Source organism: Salvelinus alpinus, chromosome 4 (assembly GCF_045679555.1).
Source record: "Salvelinus alpinus chromosome 4, SLU_Salpinus.1, whole genome shotgun sequence".
Classification (NCBI taxonomy): domain Eukaryota; kingdom Metazoa; phylum Chordata; class Actinopteri; order Salmoniformes; family Salmonidae; genus Salvelinus; species Salvelinus alpinus.
The window spans coordinates 22,116,830-22,136,302 of NC_092089.1; the positions used below are offsets into that span (position 1 = coordinate 22,116,830).

Sequence of the window (19,473 nt, forward strand, 5' to 3'; positions counted from 1 at the left end):
ATTCCTGTCAAACAGAGGCTGTCCATTAGGACTTCATCTAAAAGTGGGTCTGGATTCATTTAGCCTGGGACGTGTTTGTCCACTGACCTGGGAGTGAGTGTGTGTTTGGGGTGGTACCTCTGGTTTGCATTAGGAATGTGGGGATGGTGTGAGGAACGTAGCTGAAACATCTGCCATGCGTTTGTGTTAGTTTAACTGCTGCTACTGTATCAGGCTGTGGTCACCAGGGCAGCAGGTAGCGACCACTTCACTTAGAGAGACCCTGTGTGTTGCTCAACCTAATTTAGACCAGACGAGGTGGAAATGGGCCCAATCTTGACTCATTGCATCTCCTCAAACAGCTCAGAATCTTCTCTCTGAAGAGAAACCACCAGAACTGTGTCTATACTTCTTCTTCCAGGTTTAAATGTTTTAAAACTTTGACAGGACCACTATTCTGACCTTGCTGAGTTGTTCCTCATTTTTACGATTGTGTTTAAAGATACGGAGGGTATGTGTCATTCTGTCCTGGTCGGGTCTACAATATATCAAAACCATCTTTGGAATCCTGTCAGGCGTGAGCTACAGTACCTCCCACTGGTAAACATTTATTTGAGGGAACTCAAGCTGATTGGTGGCTGTCTTCTGTTAGTGACAGTGGCCACCAACACCAACCACTACAGGCATATAAATAGATCTAGTACATGGAGTATAGTACAAAGGACCTGATGAACCATGCTAAACCATAGTCTCACTCTCCCCCTCCAGCCTCAGTCTTACGAAACCACTCTCTCACTCTCTCTCTATCTCTCTCTCTCTCTCTCCCTCTCTCTTCCTCTCCCTCTCTCTCTCTCTCCCTCTCTCTCTCTCTCTCTCCTCCTCCAGCCTGAGAGTCTTACTAAACCATAATCTCTCTCTCCTCTCTCTGTCCTCCTCCAGCCTCAGAGCCCAACCTGAAGGTGAAGTCTAGACTGAAGCAGAAGGTAGCAGAGAGGAGAAGTAGTCCACTGCTGAAGAGGAAAGACAGCAACGTCATGACCCCCTACAAGAAGAGGGCCCTAGAAATGATGGGTACAACTTCTATGTTGTTGATTGATCCACCCGATCCACCTTTTTATATTAAAGAGACTAGTATGTTCTAATTAAAAAGAGGACTTTTGCCAACACATATGGTTATGCTGTGGAATAACTCTGTATTGACAGAGACAGCTGTGATGGTGCAGCCAAAGGACACATTATGGTGTTAGGAGCTTGTTTCCCTGTCGGTCCTTTATGTCTATTTTCTGTCCTCTCTATAGCCACTAATATTATCTCTGTCCCCTTCACAGACTCTACAGCCACTAACATTATCTCTGTCCTCTTCACAGACTCTACAGCCACTAACATTATCTCTCTCCACTTCACAGACTCTATAGCCACTAACATTATCTCTGTCCTCTTCACAGACTCTACAGTCACTAACATGATCTCTGTCCTCTTCACAGACACTACAGCCACTAACATTATCTCTGTCCTCTTCACAGACTCTACAGCCACTAACATTATCTCTGTCCTCTTCACAGACTCTACAGTCACTAACATTATCTCTGTCCTCTTCACAGACTCTACAGCCACTAACATTATCTCTGTCCTCTTCACAGACTCTACAGTCACTAACATTATCTCTGTCCTCTTCATAGACTCTACAGCCACTAACATTATCTCTGTCCTCTTCACAGACTCTACAGTCACTAACATTATCTCTGTCCGCTTCACAGACTCTACAGCCACTAACATTATCTCTGTCCTCTTCACAGACTCTACAGCCACTAACAGTGCCCCAGGCTCAGGACCCAGCTCTCCCATCGGAGCCTCCAGCGCCCTGGGGGCCGAGAACGGGCCCTCCTCTCTCCCCACCACCACAAAAACCGAGGTTCGAACCCAAACCATCAATCAATCCATTTTATAAAGCCCTTTTTACATCAGCAGTTGTCACAAAGTGCTTCACAGTGACCCGGCCTAAACCCCAAAGAGCAACCAAAGCTAAAGAACAGTAGCCAGACCGCTCATATTTATCCTCTACACACTACAGTGACTTTTCATTGATTCAAGTGGGTTCAAGATAAATAATCTGAATCGTGAAAATCTAACTTCTTAAATCATGTCTCACACGGGGTTGTCTGTCTGCCTGTGTGTGTGTGTGTGTGTGTGTGTGTGTGTGTGTGTGTGTGTGTGTGTGTGTGTGTGTGTGTGTGTGTGTGTGTGTGTGTGTGTGTGTGTGTGTGTGCAGCTATGAAAACAGCCAGTTGTCCCTGCCGTCTGTCTCTAACCGTTCAGTCTGTCACAGTCCAGTAGAAATGACTCCCCACACTGAGGGTAAAGAGACACAGCTCTCCCATAATGTCTACATACGTAATACACACCTGCTTTACTTTTTTCTTTCTACTTACTATTTATTTTCCCTTTTCTTCTTATGTCTTATTTTATTTTTTCATAAAGGGTGACATGCAAAGCATTTGCATATCCATGGCATGAACTCTTATGGTGAGGCAATATTGTCAGCAAAATTTTTGTTGCAATTCAATCTCTATAAATTCTCAGAGCAGAAAGCATCTTGGATCCCTGTGTATTTCCCTATGGTTTTGTGGTAAAAAATGCCTCATCCAGTATCTCGATTCACAATTTTCATACCTCTTGAATTTTTTCCTTGCTCTACACGTATCGTGCAAGCTATTTAGCTACTCTACGCTAAAAGAGAATCCAAATATTCAACAACAACAAAAAGATTCCAAAAGCAGTCTAAAAGAATCCAAGCTAAGCGTTCTGTTGGCGTGTCATAGCATATCTGTCACTGAGCTGTCTGACCACAGCCCTGTGAGTTGTTCCCTTCCTTCTGAGGCCTTCCCCAATAGATTCATGACTCAGTAACTAGCGGGGGCAGGGGCTCTCCTAGGACCCCAGCCTCACAAAACACTGCGTTCTAGCGGGTGGCAGATATGATACATCTCTGAACCATCTTTAACAGAGCAGCTGTGTTTTCTTTAACCAGCGATGTTTACTCTTTCAGGGACCTCCAGTGACATTGAGAGGGGAGTAACAGGCCTGCCATTGGGGTGGAGGAGGGGGGGAGGGGGGGAACCGTGGAGCTTAATTGATATCCCAGGCGCTGGTAGCCAAAGACACCCACCCACATGCTAACAACATAAACACACAGGATTGCTATTGTATCAGCCCAAAGCTGAGACTCGTTCTCTCATGAAACGTACTGTGGCGGGACTGTTAGTGGGGGCTAACCAAAGGCCTCATGCCTGTTGCAAAAGCAAGTCGTGTTTGTGCACCGTTACATTAGGTATCCTTTTTCAGATGGAACGGGTCCCTGGGGTGGAATACAGGCCGGATATCCCTGTTCAGGTCACTGAATACTAGAGGGGGTTGGAAGGATAAACACGGCCCTTCCAGAACCACATGCTGCTAGGCTGCTCTGCTGGCCCTGCTGGGTACAGGAAGCATGCCCCAGCTACACTGATGTTCTCTGGGAGAGAGAGTAGCCTGAGGAGGGTGAGGCCTGGGGCTGGAGGATGGGAGGACCAGGGACGGGGTACAGGGATCTTTGGATGAGAAGGGTAGATTTCTGGTGGATGGGGGGGGTGATGCTAAACGATACCTGATCATGTTGTTTTCACAATATCCTACAATTTGATGACACACTTTTAAGTAACACTCGTTTTTATCATCCGTCAGTAAAAGCGCCTATCTTTCTGCTACACTGCAGGGAGCCGGCATCCATCTTAGTGCATTAATGGTTATTACAGTGCTCTTGTTGCTCTTTCAAACGTTCCATAGTCTGACTTTCTAAATCTCTCTCTATCTATCTCTCTTTCTCTCTCTATCTCTCCCTCCCTCTCTTTCCTGTCATTTCAGCGCTGGCCATCACAGCCCAGGTTATTTCGTCCAGAGGGCTCCATGTCCAACCTTCTGAGCTTATACACGTCTCCCTCCTTACCCAACATCACCCTGGGCCTCTCCACCACCTCCTCCCAGATCAGCGTGAGTACCACCAGCCACCATGACCTGATCCTGGTTAGCCAGTACAACCAGCCACCATGACCTGATCCTGGTTAGCCAGTACAACCAGCCACCATGACCTGATCCTGGTTAGCTAGTACAACCAGCCACCATGACCTGATCATGGTTAGCTAGTACAACCAGCCACCATGACCTGGTCCTGGCTAGCCAGTACAACCAGCCACCATGCCCTGATCCTGATTAACTAGTACAATCAGCCACCATGACCTGATCCTGGCTAGCTAGTACAACCAGCCCCCATGACCTGATCCTGGCTAGCTAGTACAACCAGCCACCCTTGACCTGATCCTGGCTAGCTAGTACATCCAGCCACCCTTGACCTGATCCTGGTTAGCCAGTACAACCAGCCACCCTTGACCTGATCCTGGCTAGCTAGTACATCCAGCCACCATGACCTGATCCTGGTCAGCCAGTACAACCAGCCACCATGACCTGATCCTGGTCAGCCAGTACAACCAGCCACCATGACCTGATCCTGGTTAGCCAGTACAACCAGCCACCATGACCTGATCCTGGTTAGCTAGTACAACCAGCCACCATGACCTGATCCTGGCTAGCCAGTACAACCAGCCACCATGACCTGGTCCTGGCTAGCCAGTACAACCAGCCACCATGACCTGATCCTGGTTAGCTAGTACAACCAGCCACCATGACCTGATCATGGTTAGCTAGTACATCCAGCCACCATGACCTAATCCTGGTTAGCTAGTACAACCAGCAACCATGACCTAATCCTGGTTAACCAGTACCACCAGCCACCATGACCTGATCCTGGCTAGCCAGTACAACCAGCCACCATGACCTGATCCTGGCTAGCTAGTACAACCAGCCACCATGACCTGATCCTGGTCAGCTAGTACCACCAGCCACCATGACCTGATCCTGGCTAGCCAGTACAACCAGCCACCATGACCTGATCCTGGCTAGCCAGTACAACCAGCCACCATGACCTGATCCTGGCTAGCCAGTACAACCAGCTACCATGACCTGATCCTGGTTAGCTAGTACATCCAGCCACCATGACCTGATCCTGGCTAGCTAGTACAATCAGCAACCATGGCCTGATCCTGGTTAGCTAGTACAACCAGTCACCATGACCTGATCCTGGCTAGCCAGTACAACCAGCCACCATGACCTGATCCTGGCTAGCCAGTACAACCAGCCACCATGACCTGATCCTGGCTAGCCAGTACAACCAGCTACCATGACCTGATCCTGGTTAGTTAGTACATCCAGCCACCATGACCTGATCCTGGCTAGCTAGTACAATCAGCAACCATGGCCTGATCCTGGTTAGCCAGTACAACCAGCCACCATGACCTGATCCTGGCTAGCCAGTACAACCAGCCACCATGACCTGGTCCTGGCTAGCCAGTACAACCAGCCACCATGACCTGATCCTGGTTAGCTAGTACAACCAGCCACCATGACCTGATCATGGTTAGCTAGTACATCCAGCCACCATGACCTAATCCTGGTTAGCTAGTACAACCAGCAACCATGACCTAATCCTGGTTAACCAGTACCACCAGCCACCATGACCTGATCCTGGCTAGCCAGTACAACCAGCCACCATGACCTGATCCTGGCTAGCTAGTACAACCAGCCACCATGACCTGATCCTGGTCAGCTAGTACCACCAGCCACCATGACCTGATCCTGGCTAGCCAGTACAACCAGCCACCATGACCTGATCCTGGCTAGCCAGTACAACCAGCCACCATGACCTGATCCTGGCTAGCCAGTACAACCAGCTACCATGACCTGATCCTGGTTAGCTAGTACATCCAGCCACCATGACCTGATCCTGGCTAGCTAGTACAATCAGCAACCATGGCCTGATCCTGATTAGCTAGTACAACCAGCCACCATGACCTGATCCTGGCTAGCCAGTACAACCAGCCACCATGACCTGATCCTGGCTAGCCAGTACAACCAGCCACCATGACCTGATCCTGGCTAGCCAGTACAACCAGCTACCATGACATGATCCTGGTTAGCTAGTACATCCAGCCACCATGACCTGATCCTGGCTAGCTAGTACAATCAGCAACCATGGCCTGATCCTGGTTAGCCAGTACAACCAGCCACCATGACCTGATCCTGGTTAGCTAGTACAACCAGCCACCATGACCTGATCATGGTTAGCTAGTACAACCAGCCACCATGACCTGGTCCTGGCTAGCCAGTACAACCAGCCACCATGCCCTGATCCTGATTAACTAGTACAATCAGCCACCATGACCTGATCCTGGCTAGCTAGTACAACCAGCCCCCATGACCTGATCCTGGCTAGCTAGTACAACCAGCCACCCTTGACCTGATCCTGGCTAGCTAGTACATCCAGCCACCCTTGACCTGATCCTGGTTAGCCAGTACAACCAGCCACCCTTGACCTGATCCTGGCTAGCTAGTACATCCAGCCACCATGACCTGATCCTGGTTAGCCAGTACAACCAGCCACCATGACCTGATCCTGGTTAGCTAGTACAACCAGCCACCATGACCTGATCCTGGTTAGCCAGTACAACCAGCCACCATGACCTGATCCTGGTTAGCTAGTACAACCAGCCACCATGACCTGATCCTGGCTAGCCAGTACAACCAGCCACCATGACCTGGTCCTGGCTAGCCAGTACAACCAGCCACCATGACCTGATCCTGGTTAGCTAGTACAACCAGCCACCATGACCTGATCATGGTTAGCTAGTACATCCAGCCACCATGACCTAATCCTGGTTAGCTAGTACAACCAGCAACCATGACCTTATCCTGGTTAACCAGTACCACCAGCCACCATGACCTGATCCTGGCTAGCCAGTACAACCAGCCACCATGACCTGATCCTGGCTAGCTAGTACAACCAGCCACCATGACCTGATCCTGGTCAGCTAGTACCACCAGCCACCATGACCTGATCCTGGCTAGCCAGTACAACCAGCCACCATGACCTGATCCTGGCTAGCCAGTACAACCAGCCACCATGACCTGATCCTGGCTAGCCAGTACAACCAGCTACCATGACCTGATCCTGGTTAGCTAGTACATCCAGCCACCATGACCTGATCCTGGCTAGCTAGTACAATCAGCAACCATGGCCTGATCCTGGTTAGCTAGTACAACCAGTCACCATGACCTGATCCTGGCTAGCCAGTACAACCAGCCACCATGACCTGATCCTGGCTAGCCAGTACAACCAGCCACCATGACCTGATCCTGGCTAGCCAGTACAACCAGCTACCATGACCTGATCCTGGTTAGTTAGTACATCCAGCCACCATGACCTGATCCTGGCTAGCTAGTACAATCAGCAACCATGGCCTGATCCTGGTTAGCCAGTACAACCAGCCACCATGACCTGATCCTGGCTAGCCAGTACAACCAGCCACCATGACCTGGTCCTGGCTAGCCAGTACAACCAGCCACCATGACCTGATCCTGGTTAGCTAGTACAACCAGCCACCATGACCTGATCATGGTTAGCTAGTACATCCAGCCACCATGACCTAATCCTGGTTAGCTAGTACAACCAGCAACCATGACCTAATCCTGGTTAACCAGTACCACCAGCCACCATGACCTGATCCTGGCTAGCCAGTACAACCAGCCACCATGACCTGATCCTGGTCAGCCAGTACAACCAACCACCATGACCTGATCCTGGTCAGCTAGTACCACCAGCCACCATGACCTGATCCTGGTCAGCCAGTACAACCAGCCACCATGACCTGATCCTGGCTAGCCAGTACAACCAGCCACCATGACCTGATCCTGGCTAGCCAGTACAACCAGCTACCATGACCTGATCCTGGTTAGCTAGTACATCCAGCCACCATGACCTGATCCTGGCTAGCTAGTACAATCAGCAACCATGGCCTGATCCTGATTAGCTAGTACAACCAGCCACCATGACCTGATCCTGGCTAGCCAGTACAACCAGCCACCATGACCTGATCCTGGCTAGCCAGTACAACCAGCCACCATGACCTGATCCTGGCTAGCCAGTACAACCAGCTACCATGACATGATCCTGGTTAGCTAGTACATCCAGCCACCATGACCTGATCCTGGCTAGCTAGTACAATCAGCAACCATGGCCTGATCCTGGTTAGCCAGTACAACCAGCCACCATGACCTGATCCTGGTCAGCCAGTACCACTAGCCACCATGACCTGATCCTGGTCAGCCAGTACCACTAGCCACCATGACCTGATCCTGGCTAGCTAGTACAACCAGCCACCTTGACCTGATCCTGGCTAGCCAGTACAACCAGCCACCTTGACCTGATCCTGGCTAGCCAGTACAACCAGCCACCATGACCTGATCATGGTCAGCTAGTACAACCAGCCACCATGACCTGATCATGGCTAGCTAGTACAACCAGCCACCATGACCTGATCCTGGTTAGCCAGTACAACCAGCCACCCTTGACCTGATCATGGCTAGCCAGTACAACCAGCCACCATGACCTAATCCTGGTTAGCTAGTACAACCAGCCACCATGACCTGATCCTGGTTAGCCAGTACAACCAGCCACCATGACCTGATCCTGGCTAGCCAGTACAACCAGCCACCCTTGACCTGATCCTGGTTAGCTAGCTGGCTAGCTTTTACACCTTCTCACAAACACAGGCCATTAGAGAGAGGATTTCTCATTGTTACGTAGATAGCTATCAACTAGTCTTTAATTTGTAGAGCAACATTCTGTAATGCTTTCAATTGAACCACTTTTGTAGTACATAGCCAGGTGGTTCAAAAAAGGTTTTACCCAACAATAGATTCTTAGATAACAAAGTCAGGTTTTCACTGAAAACAAAGGGAAGTGTAGTTTGAGAGACGTTCTCTGCCTTGTCTGGCTGTTGAAAGACTTCAGCATCAGTGGCTGTCAGGATTATACATATGGCAGCAGGGCAACAACCTTTAACCCCAGATTATTTTATTCCACTTAGATAAATATTGTTGTTAAGAGTCTGTTGTCAGGCCTCCTGTTATCTCTCTCTATATGACCTCATTAATCACAGCTTTTTAAAACGTCCCAGCGGCCCCCTGCCCGGTCAAGTACAGCTTGCTCCAGTCCAGATAAGGGCCAAAGCAGTGCATGATACATCACTTTTAGCTCCCTGACACATTCCTTACATTGAGACCTGTCTGGTACATCAGCTGGATAGAAAGAGTGTAACCATTTGAAGAGGTGATTGTCGAAAACAAAATTATACCAAGTGTTTCTGGCCAATAATGCAGAAAAAAAACTGACTGCACAAAATGACAACTCTTCTCAGTTTTTTTGGAATGGAAACTTAATAGAATATATAGAAGCACCATTATATTGTGAGAACTTTAGTCCTCAGGTGTATTTCTAAGCCCCTGCTCTGTGTGTCTCTGTGTTCTCTCAGGCTGCCATCGGGCTGAAGGAGAAGACTGGGGAGGTCAGGCATGGTCTACCAGGGCAGCTCCTGGGGCCTGTGCCCATGCCCACCGTGATCTCCATGGAGACCAAGGTGTCCCCCAGCCATCAGGCCCTGCTCCAACACCTCCTTCAGAAGGAACAGATAAGACGGCAGAAGATCCTCTCCTCCTCTGGTGAGTCCTTATCCTTACACTGAGACAGATTTAAACCTAGATGTAGGGCCCGTTTCCCAGACATTGATTAAGCCTAGTCCTGGACTAAAAAGCATACTCAATGGAAAATCCCAGTGGAACTTTTCAGTCCAAGACAACAATCTGACCAGGTTATTGGGCAATAGAATTACACCACTTTGAATGGGAGAGATATTGAATTATTAAATATTGCTTATAATTAGTTGAAGAAGTGGTCATGAAGATCATGAATTAAATGAGTTGGAATTACTGTAGATTTAGAACGTTGAATCTTAGTGCCGCCGTCTTGCCCCTCCAGGTCAAGGCTCCGTGCCCGCCCACCCCCACTCCCCTCTGGCCATGAAGGACAGGCCCTCCTCCAACAGCAGACCCAAGCTGCCCAAGCACCGGCCCCTGAACCGCACCCAGTCAGCCCCTCTGCCCCAGAGCACCCTGGCTCAGCTGGTCATCCAGCAGCAACACCAGCACTTCCTGGAGAAGCAGAAACAGTACCAGCAACAGATCCACATCAATAAGGTAAGAAACAGTACCAGCAGCAGAGTAGGAGTGTGTATCTAGGATCAGGTACCCTGTCCATTCATTATGATTTAAAAAACTAAACTGATCCACATCAATCAGCTAACTGACCTTTACTGTACTTTTGCTGTACACTAAAATCCCCGGAGAGTAACTGGACCCCATATCGCCTGTAAATAATACATGCAACCTATACATTAACATCACCAAGTGTGTGCCCAGTGGGGATTTTAATTTAAGCAGTTTATACACACAAATTCTGAGGCTATATTTAGCCTTATCAAACTTTCTGTGGTAGCTGCTTTGTGTTTACAGAGCCCTTCCACCCGGCTCAGCCTCCCTGTGCTATTTCTGCTAAGTAAACAAGTTGAGCCTGACTTCAAATAGGGGAAGAAATGCTTCCCATAGCACTAATTCTGTTATCATAGCTTAAGGCATCAGTGGCATTCGCATGCAAACCCTGTGAAATTCAATTCAGCCAAGTTCAAATGAAAAAAGGCCCCAGAATACACGCTTTTGTTCCTCTGTGGCAATATTTGTGTTTCTGTGAGCAGGCTGTGGTGACCTCGCCATTGGCAGAGTGCAATTATTCAGCCACGGGAAGTGAGTGGTTGAGGTGGCGGACATACAGAGACACAGCCAGAGAGACACAGTGAAAGGCAGCATTGTGTTGCTCTCACACTGATCTGTCCCAATGCACAAGCCCTCAAACAGCCATGGGAATCTGAGAGCAACAACACGTGCAACTCTCACTTAAAACTAGAAGGAAGGGCCTCAAAAGTCCCCTAACTACACAGTTTAAGTCTCCCCAGTCAAACTTCCCAATGATGCCATAAGCTGTTTAAAACACCTCCTTAGTTCTGATTCTAGTCCCTCTTAATCAATACACAAAAAAAGAATGCAGTGGCTCAAAATAGGTTTTGCGTTATTTGTAGCTATGCACAAGCATTCCTTGAGCTTGAAGCTGCATTTGATTGACCGGAGGAAGGGGTATTGGATGGTTATCTAAACAAATAACCCTAGCTACCGTATCACCCCTGATGTGAGCACTCAGGTCAATAACAGTAGATCCTTTAGACCAAAGCACCTCTCTCACTAAGAGGAGGTTATAAATGTCCACTAATCAGAGATGAGCTCTGTGTTTATTTAAAAGAATCTTAGCCATTGGCCCAATTAATTTACAGCAGTAGCAGTAACAGTAGTAGTAGTAGCAGTAGAGGTAGCAGCAGCAGGGGTAGAAGTAGCAGTAGCAATAGTAGTTGTACTGTAGTAGCAGTAGCAAAGGGTAGCAGTAGTGGTAGTGGTAACAGTAGCTGTAACAGTAGCAGCAGCAATAGTAGAGGTAGTGGTAGTGGTAACAGTAGCAACAGCAATAGTAGAGGTAGTGGTAGTGGTAACAGTAGAAACAGCAATAGTAGTGGTAACAGTAGCAGTAGTAGCGGTAGTGGTAGCAGTAGCAACAGAAGTAGTAGCAGTAGCATTAGCAGTAGTGGTAACAGTAGCAGTAGTAGCGGTAGTGGTAGTGGTAGCAGTAGCAACAGTAGTAGTAGCAGTAGCGGTAGCGGTAGTGGTAGCAGTAGTAGCGGTAGTGGTAGTGGTAACAGTAGCGGTAGTGGTAGCAGTAGCAGCAGCAGTAGTAGCAGTAGCGTTAGCGGTAGTGGTAACAGTAGCAGTAGTAGTGGTAGTGGTAGCAGTAGCAGTAGTAGCGGTAGTGGTAACAGTAGTGGTAACAGTAGCAGTAGTAGCGGTAGTGGTAGTGGTAACAGTAGCAGTAGTAGCGGTAGTGGTAAGAGTAGCAGTAGTAGTGGTAGTGGTAACAGTAGCAGTAGTAGCGGTAGTGGTAACAGTAGCAGTAGTAGCAGTAGTGGTAAGAGTAGCAGTAGTAGCGGTAGTGGTAAGAGTAGCAGTAGTAGCGGTAGTGGTAACAGTAGCAGTAGTAGTGGTAACAGTAGTAGTAGTAGCGGTAGTGGTAGTAGCGGTAGTAGCGGTAGTGGTAACAGTAGCAGTAGTAGCGGTAGTGGTAACAGTAGCAGTAGTAGCGGTAGTGGTAACAGTAGCAGCGGTAGTGGTAGTGGTAGTAGCGGTAGTGGTAACAGTAGTAGCGGTAGTGGTAGTGGTAGTGGTAGTAGCGGTAGTGGTAACAGTAGCAGTAGTAACGGTAGTGGTAACAGTAGCAGTAGTAGCAGTAGTGGTCGTGGTAGCAGTAGCAACAGCAGTAGTAACAGAAGCGTTAGCGGTAGTGGTAACAGTAGCAGCAGCAGCAGTAGCGTTAACATTAGCGGTAGTGGTAACAGTAGCAGCAATAGCGTTAGCATTAGCGGTAGTGGTAACAGTAGAAGCAGCAATAGTAGTGGTAACAGTAGCAGTAGTAGCGGTAGTGGTAACAGTAGCAGTAGTAGCGGTAGTGGTAAGAGTAGCAGTAGTAGCGGTAGTGGCAACAGTAGCAGTAGTAGCGGTAGTGGTAACAGTAGCAGTAGTAGTGGTAACAGTAGTAGTAGTAGCGGTAGTGGTAGTAGCGGTAGTAGCGGTAGTGGTAACAGTAGCAGTAGTAGCGGTAGTGGTAACAGTAGCAGTAGTAGCGGTAGTGGTAACAGTAGCAGCGGTAGTGGTAGTGGTAGTAGCGGTAGTGGTAACAGTAGTAGCGGTAGTGGTAGTGGTAGTGGTAGTGGTAGTAGCGGTAGTGGTAACAGTAGCAGTAGTAACGGTAGTGGTAACAGTAGCAGTAGTAGCAGTAGTGGTCGTGGTAGCAGTAGCAACAGCAGTAGTAACAGAAGCGTTAGCGGTAGTGGTAACAGTAGCAGCAGCAGCAGTAGCGTTAACATTAGCGGTAGTGGTAACAGTAGCAGCAATAGCGTTAGCATTAGCGGTAGTGGTAACAGCAGCAGTAGCGTTAGCATTAGTAGTAGTGGTAACAGCAGCAGTAGCGTTAGCATTAGCGGTAGTGGTAACAGCAGTAGTAGCAGTATTGGTAGCACTATGGCGCAGGATTGTTTTGCAAGGTTGGTATTTTGTAAGGTTTTACCTGCAACAATAGGGGCCACTAATCACTAATGGACATTTACAAGAGCTTAGAGAGGATTTTAGAGGGAGGTATAAAAAGCGTTGACTAATACCAAGATAAAGAGGCTAATTCTCTGCCGGAGAGATATTTATACCAGGCCTACGTTCTTAAGCCAAAGTGTTTGTGCTATCTTACCAGCTGTCAAGGGTTAAGGTGTTTAAGTGATTGCTCCACTTTCTGTTGTCTAACAAATAAAGCTTGACTAGATGTTGAGACATGAAACCCGTAGCAGCGCCTCATAGTACTGTCTGGGGCATGCTCTTAAGGAGCCAGCACCAGTGACTGCATTCTCTGTGTAGCCTTATTTATGTGGAAATGTAGTGTGATGTTGGATGAATTTGACTTGTGCTGCTTTGCACAGAACACTCTACTCTCTACTGGCTAGCTCAAACTCATAATAAAACGTAAAGATGAATTGTGAAATAATAATGAATCTGTCTGTTGAGCATTATAACTAAATTACCTCTGATGCTGTACCTCTCTGCAGCTGCTGTCCAAGTCCATCGAGCAACTCCGTCAGCCCAGCTCCCTGGTCAACCCACACCTGCAGGAGTCAGAGGAGGAGGAGGAGGACAACACCCGGAGGATGGAGGATGAGAGGATGGACATGCAGGAGGACAGGATGCCCCCTGGTGGCGTGATCCAGAAACACACCCTTCGCTCCAGCAGCAGCAGTGGCAGCAACGGCTCTCTCGGGGAGCTGTCCGCCATCGTAGAGGCCCACCACCGCCTTGGGGTCATAAAGGTCAAAGAGGAGCCAATCGACAGCGAGGACGAGTCCCTGTCCAATCAGAGCCTAGTGGCGGAGCAGAGTGCCTCACTCCACCAGGTCAAAGGTCAGCTGGTGATAAGAGCCATGATCTGAGAGGGGGCAGAAGATGAAGGAAATCACACACTGCGACATTCAGAGACGCATACGTACACACACACACACACACACACACACACACACACACACACACACACACACACACACACACACACACACACACACACACACACACACACACACACACACACACACACACACACACACACACACACACACACACACACACACACACAGAGCCGACTAGGACTCCCCAGGCAGTCCTCTCCCTGCCCTGAGATGTGACGCTGTCTCAGTGAAGTGCAGCCGCACCCCAAACCCCCACCAGACTGACTCTCTGTTTGTGAACTTTGTGAAGTGATCTGTAATGTAAAGTATGTTTCACCGTGCTGTATATAACATGAAGAGAAGATTTACTAGAAGAATGATCCTTCTTTTTTTACTTCTAAGGAACTGCTTTGATTGTTTTCAGGTTCTGCTCAATTGACAGAACGTAATATGTATACAGTAGATTTAGCGTAAGAGAATATTCTAGAAGGGAGGGAAAGTTTAACCGTTGTACAGTTTATGAATGCCATTTTATGTTCCCATAGTGTAACATTTATGCCATCAATTCACTTCAACTTTGACTTGCTGACTGTTGTTGTTTTATTCAAAAAGAAAAAGTAAAACGTCATATTCTCCGTCGTTCTCCAAAAAAGCTGTGATGTTCTGTGTTCAGTGGTCTCTGAAAATGACATGAAAATAAGGAAGCATGCTCATGTCTGTATGAGAGAGAATGTATTGTTCAACCTTAACACAACACAGCCCACCCTTACGACTGACTACAGCCAGCCTACACTGGGAATGAGACTGTTTATTGATGTACAGTACTGCAGAGTGGAGGAGAAAATGCTAAATCAGTGGATGGATGGATGGATGGATGGATGGATATATGGATGGATGGATAGATGATGGATGGATGGATGGATAGATGATGGATGGATGGATGGAAATATGGATATATGGATGGATAGATGATGGATGGATGGATGGATAGATGATGGATGGATGGATGGAAATATGGATATATGGATGGATAGATGATGAATGGATGGATGGATGGAAATATGGATGGATGGATAGATGATGGATGGATGGATGGATAGATGATGGATGGATATATGGATGGAGGGATGGATGGATAGATGATGGATGGATATATGGATGGATGGATGGATAGATGATGGATGGATATATGGATGGAGGGATGGATGGATAGATGATGGATATATGGATGGATGGATGGATAGATGGATGGATTGATATATGGATGGATGGATGGATGGATGGATGGATGGATGGATGGATAGATGGATGGATTGATATATGGATGGATGGATGGATGGATGGATGGATTGATGGATGGATAGATAGATGATGGATGGATAGATGATGGATGGATGGATGGATGGATGGATGGATGGATAGATGATGGATAGATGATGGATAGATGATGGATGGAGGGATGGATGGATATATGGATGATGGATGGATGGATGGATAGATGATGGATGGATGGATGGATGGATAGATATATGGATATATGGATGATGGATGGATGGATGGATAGATATATGGATATATGGATGATGGATGGAGGGATGGAGGGATGGATGGATAGATGATGGATGGATGGATATATGGATGGATGGTAGATGATGAATGGATGGATGGAGGGATGGATGGATGGATATATGGATGAATGGATAGATGATGGATGGATGGATATATGGATGGATGGAGGGATGGATATATGGATGGATGGATGGATAGATGATGGATGGATGGATGGTGCAGGCAGTCAGCTCCATCAGACCATAGGACCAGGTCTGCTTCTCAAATGGGCATCCCATAGGCCTCAGGTTAAAAGTTCTGTGCTATATAGGGAGTATAGCAAGAACATAACAACAAAATCATCCTGGTTTGCCACGGCCCTGTGTTGAGATGCCGTGTCATCCTAATCTTCCTCATCTTCCTCTTCCTCGACCTCCTCTTCCTTCTCTTCCTCCTCCTCCTCCCCTCTGGGTCCAAACCAAAGCTCAGCCAGGTTCCTGGCCAACTTTCAGCAGAGAAATCACTAACAGTGAGAAGGAGAGAGAAAGAGAGGGAGAGAAGGAGCGAGAGAGGGAGAGAGAGAGAGAGAAGGAGAGAAAGAGAGAGAGAGGAGAGAGAGAGAGAGAGAGAGGAGAGAAAGAGAGAGAGGAGAGAGAGAGAGAGGAGAGAAAGAGAGAGAGGAGAGAGAGAGATAGGAGAGAAAGAGAGAGAGAGGAGACTGAGAGAAAGAGAGAGAGGAGAGAAAGAGAGAGAGAGGAGAGGGAGAGAGAGAGGGAGAGAGAAGAGAGAGAGAGAGGAAGAGAGAGAGAGAGAAAAGTAGAGGGCGAGAGAGAGCGAGAGAGAGAAAGAAGGAGAGGAGAGAGTAGAGGGCGGGCAGGAAATGCCTTCTAGAAGCCAGGAGTCGGAATGATTCATGTGTGCAGGAATGTTAAGGGAGAGGAGGACCCAGGGTTGTAGGAGTCCAAGGGGCCAGGCTTGAGAATTGATTTACTGTCAAGGTGAATTACAAAGCGAGTGGGGATATGGTTAAGGGAGACCCTTTTTAAAGGGAATCGCTTCCTTCATACTCCCCAGTGACATGCTTACCTCCACACGCAGGTTTGATGTTACTTCAATAAAATAAAAAACAAAATGGGACCTCTCTCCTTCTCCCCAACCCCCACCCCTAACTCCCTCTTGAAATTGCACCATGCAACATGTCGACTCTGGACTTAAAGTGGTCAATCAATGTAGAGATGTAACTTTTTTTCCTGTTTCGTTTGTCTTGTCAATGTATAAAATGTTAGTATGGGGTTCTGTGTTTGGGTTCCTGTGAAAGACAAACTATGTCTGTCAGTCTGTCTGTCTGCCTGTCTGACTCATACTGTACATTTAGCTCAACCTATTCTAATGTTTCTAGTGTAAAAATCACTTTCAATCGGAACAATGTCAGTCTTGTTCCCTTGCTTCTTTGATTGGGTTGTAACGGGGCCCCTTCTCTACCCGTGGGGGGTCCCTGGATTCTGTTCATAGCTGTTTGCGTTTGTTCTCTTTTTTTTCTGCCTTGTTCTACAAACCGTTCTTTTATCAAATAAAGTTCATTCTCCTACTGTGCAACTTTCTGCTCTTTGTAGATGATGTTTCTAACATGTCATACAGCTTGAGTCTATACTTCCAACTTCCCATAGCCTTATTTTGAGACATAGATTTTCATTTTTCACATTCAAGACCCAACACAAGACTGTGTTCATGTTATTGTACATCTCAGATGTCTCCCCCTAAACTAAACCATTAGCCCACTTTCCCACACTCAGTCACATAACCCACTAAACACAGGCCAGCTCCTCATTTCTCTGGGATCTGTAACCCTTTCTAAGCAGCTCTTTGATGTGAGCAGAGAGGTTCCTAGCGGCAGCATTACAGCAGTCAAGACAAGGTGAGGCTAGGAGAGGGTGATATGTATGACTTGCACTGAGACTTAAACTGAGCTTAAGCAATTTCACACCCAGGCTTAGTTCTTTCTTGGACTGGTAAAACTTGATATATTTCACACTACACGCAATGATGACAATAGGAAAGATCACGGCTCAGATCCTTGAGCAGGTTTCTGCAGTTTAAGGTAGCCTGTTTGGGATGGTTGTTATTTGTCTCCAGTGACATTTTTGTAGCCAAAGTAACTGCTGCAAATGTAGCAAATATTGGTCAACCATTTCTTCTTCTTTCAGTTTCAGCCTTCTTCCCTCAAAGCTTCCAGATACCTCTTCCGGAACATTCACAAAGGTGTAATGTTACCTTATATTGGGAAGTATTCAGAGTCAAATTAAACCTTGATTATTTTTTAAGTTGATGCCATCTGTCTTGGGGCCTCTTGCCCTTGTGGTTTTAAATGAGCTGTTACAAAGGCAGAACAAATAATGGAGTCCCCATCTATCTGCACCAGCCCTCCCCAAGGTGCCCACAGACCCAGTTGTAAAAGCAAACAAGCGTTTTTAAAGGGTGGCCAAGCAGGCGAGGAAGCAAGAAAACATACCTATTTCCTCTCCGCACCGAGTTATAGTGTGCAGGGGGGGTCTTCGTAAGGAGAGCATAGTGTGCTCTACAGTTTGGGATGTTGTGTGTGAGTGCGTGTGCGTGTGTGTGTGTGATAGATGATGATACACTTCCTGTCAATTAATCTCTCCCAAAGCACCTCAAGTTCTCTGAATTTGGTCCCTAGTGCTTCCCAAATGGCATTCCTGTCCCTATATAGTGTACTACTACATGGCCGGTCGAACCAAATCTTGGGCCCTGGGAAGGAACATTTTAAAGTCCTGCCTTTTGACATCAGAGAGAAAATATTGTTGTTTTCAAGCAAATCTTCTGTATTTCTACACATTTTGTCATGGGTAAAGATGTTTTGTTGTTGCAGCTTTAACAATAATATCCTGCAATTTTTCATGAGGCAGAGATAAAATGTTGCAGTTTTAAAGCTTCAATTACATTGCATTTATGTATATAAAAAAAAGACATAGTGAGTGTAAAAATGTATAATTGGTGGAGTACTGTAGATACCAACCTCCCTGTGAGCCTCCCAAGCCCATGTTGCCCAGGGTTAAAACATACATTTTAGATGAATAATGTTACATGGTATTGTAATACACACCATAAATTTATTCCACGGATCCTTTGGCCAAAATTGGTTTAATCTTTTGTTCTTAGTACTATTCATATAAAAATATATACTGTATGTAAATCAAAATCTATTCATTTGTAATATATTTTGAGATCTAGCTGCAGTACCCCACTTGGAGAAGCCTTGATATAGGGAACAGGGTCCATTTGGGACAGAACTCCTGTCTGTGCTGAGGCCTAAATGATGATCTGGAGGGTTCCCATGAGGGGTCCTGCCTCCTGGGGCTCCGGTAACAGGATATGGGACAGAACTCCTGTCTGTGCTGAGGCCTAAATGATGATCTGGAGGGTTCCCATGAGGAGTCCTGCCTCCTGGGGCTCTGGCAGCAGGACATGGGACGTCGCCTGGCAGAGAAAACCAGGATAGCCTGAGGTCCAGCTGTCAGGAGGAAGGCAGAGTAGTGGACTACAACACTATTGTCAGTCTCTCTGTCTCTCTAGCCCTGTTCATACCTTGTTCTAACATAAGGCCTTTGTCGTGATATTGCCCACATTTTTAGACAGGTGTAGACGACTAAAAGACGCATTGGGATCTGATTGTGATCAGATCTTGTAAGTGTAAACGGATAAGATCAGGACAAGATCAGGGCGAAGGACGCAAGTTAACAGGGCTTCTGTCACTATCTCTCTCTGTCCATCTGTCAGTCCGTCCGTCTTTCTTCTCTTATCAATCAGTTTT

General features: G+C 47.2%; 1 protein-coding gene across 9 annotated transcripts in view; it reads left to right on the plus strand.

The window, feature by feature from the left end:
- The window catches only part of hdac9b (histone deacetylase 9b), a 156,673-nt gene extending 139,433 nt beyond the window's left edge, over positions 1-17,240 (plus strand). For 7 of the 9 annotated variants that reach the window (XM_071396038.1, XM_071396039.1, XM_071396036.1 and 4 more), the window contains 6 exons: positions 919-1,050; positions 1,308-1,891; positions 3,880-4,005; positions 9,438-9,624; positions 9,941-10,158; positions 13,707-17,240. In XM_071396038.1, the coding sequence (XP_071252139.1) occupies positions 919-1,050; positions 1,308-1,891; positions 3,880-4,005; positions 9,438-9,624; positions 9,941-10,158; positions 13,707-14,084 (1,625 nt within the window). In that variant the 3' untranslated portion in view covers positions 14,085-17,240. The remainder of the gene's footprint in view (positions 1-918; positions 1,051-1,307; positions 1,892-3,879; positions 4,006-9,437; positions 9,625-9,940; positions 10,159-13,706) is intronic. The other 2 variants (XM_071396040.1, XM_071396041.1) reach the window with 1 other exon arrangement.
- The last annotated feature ends 2,233 nt before the right edge of the window (positions 17,241-19,473 follow it).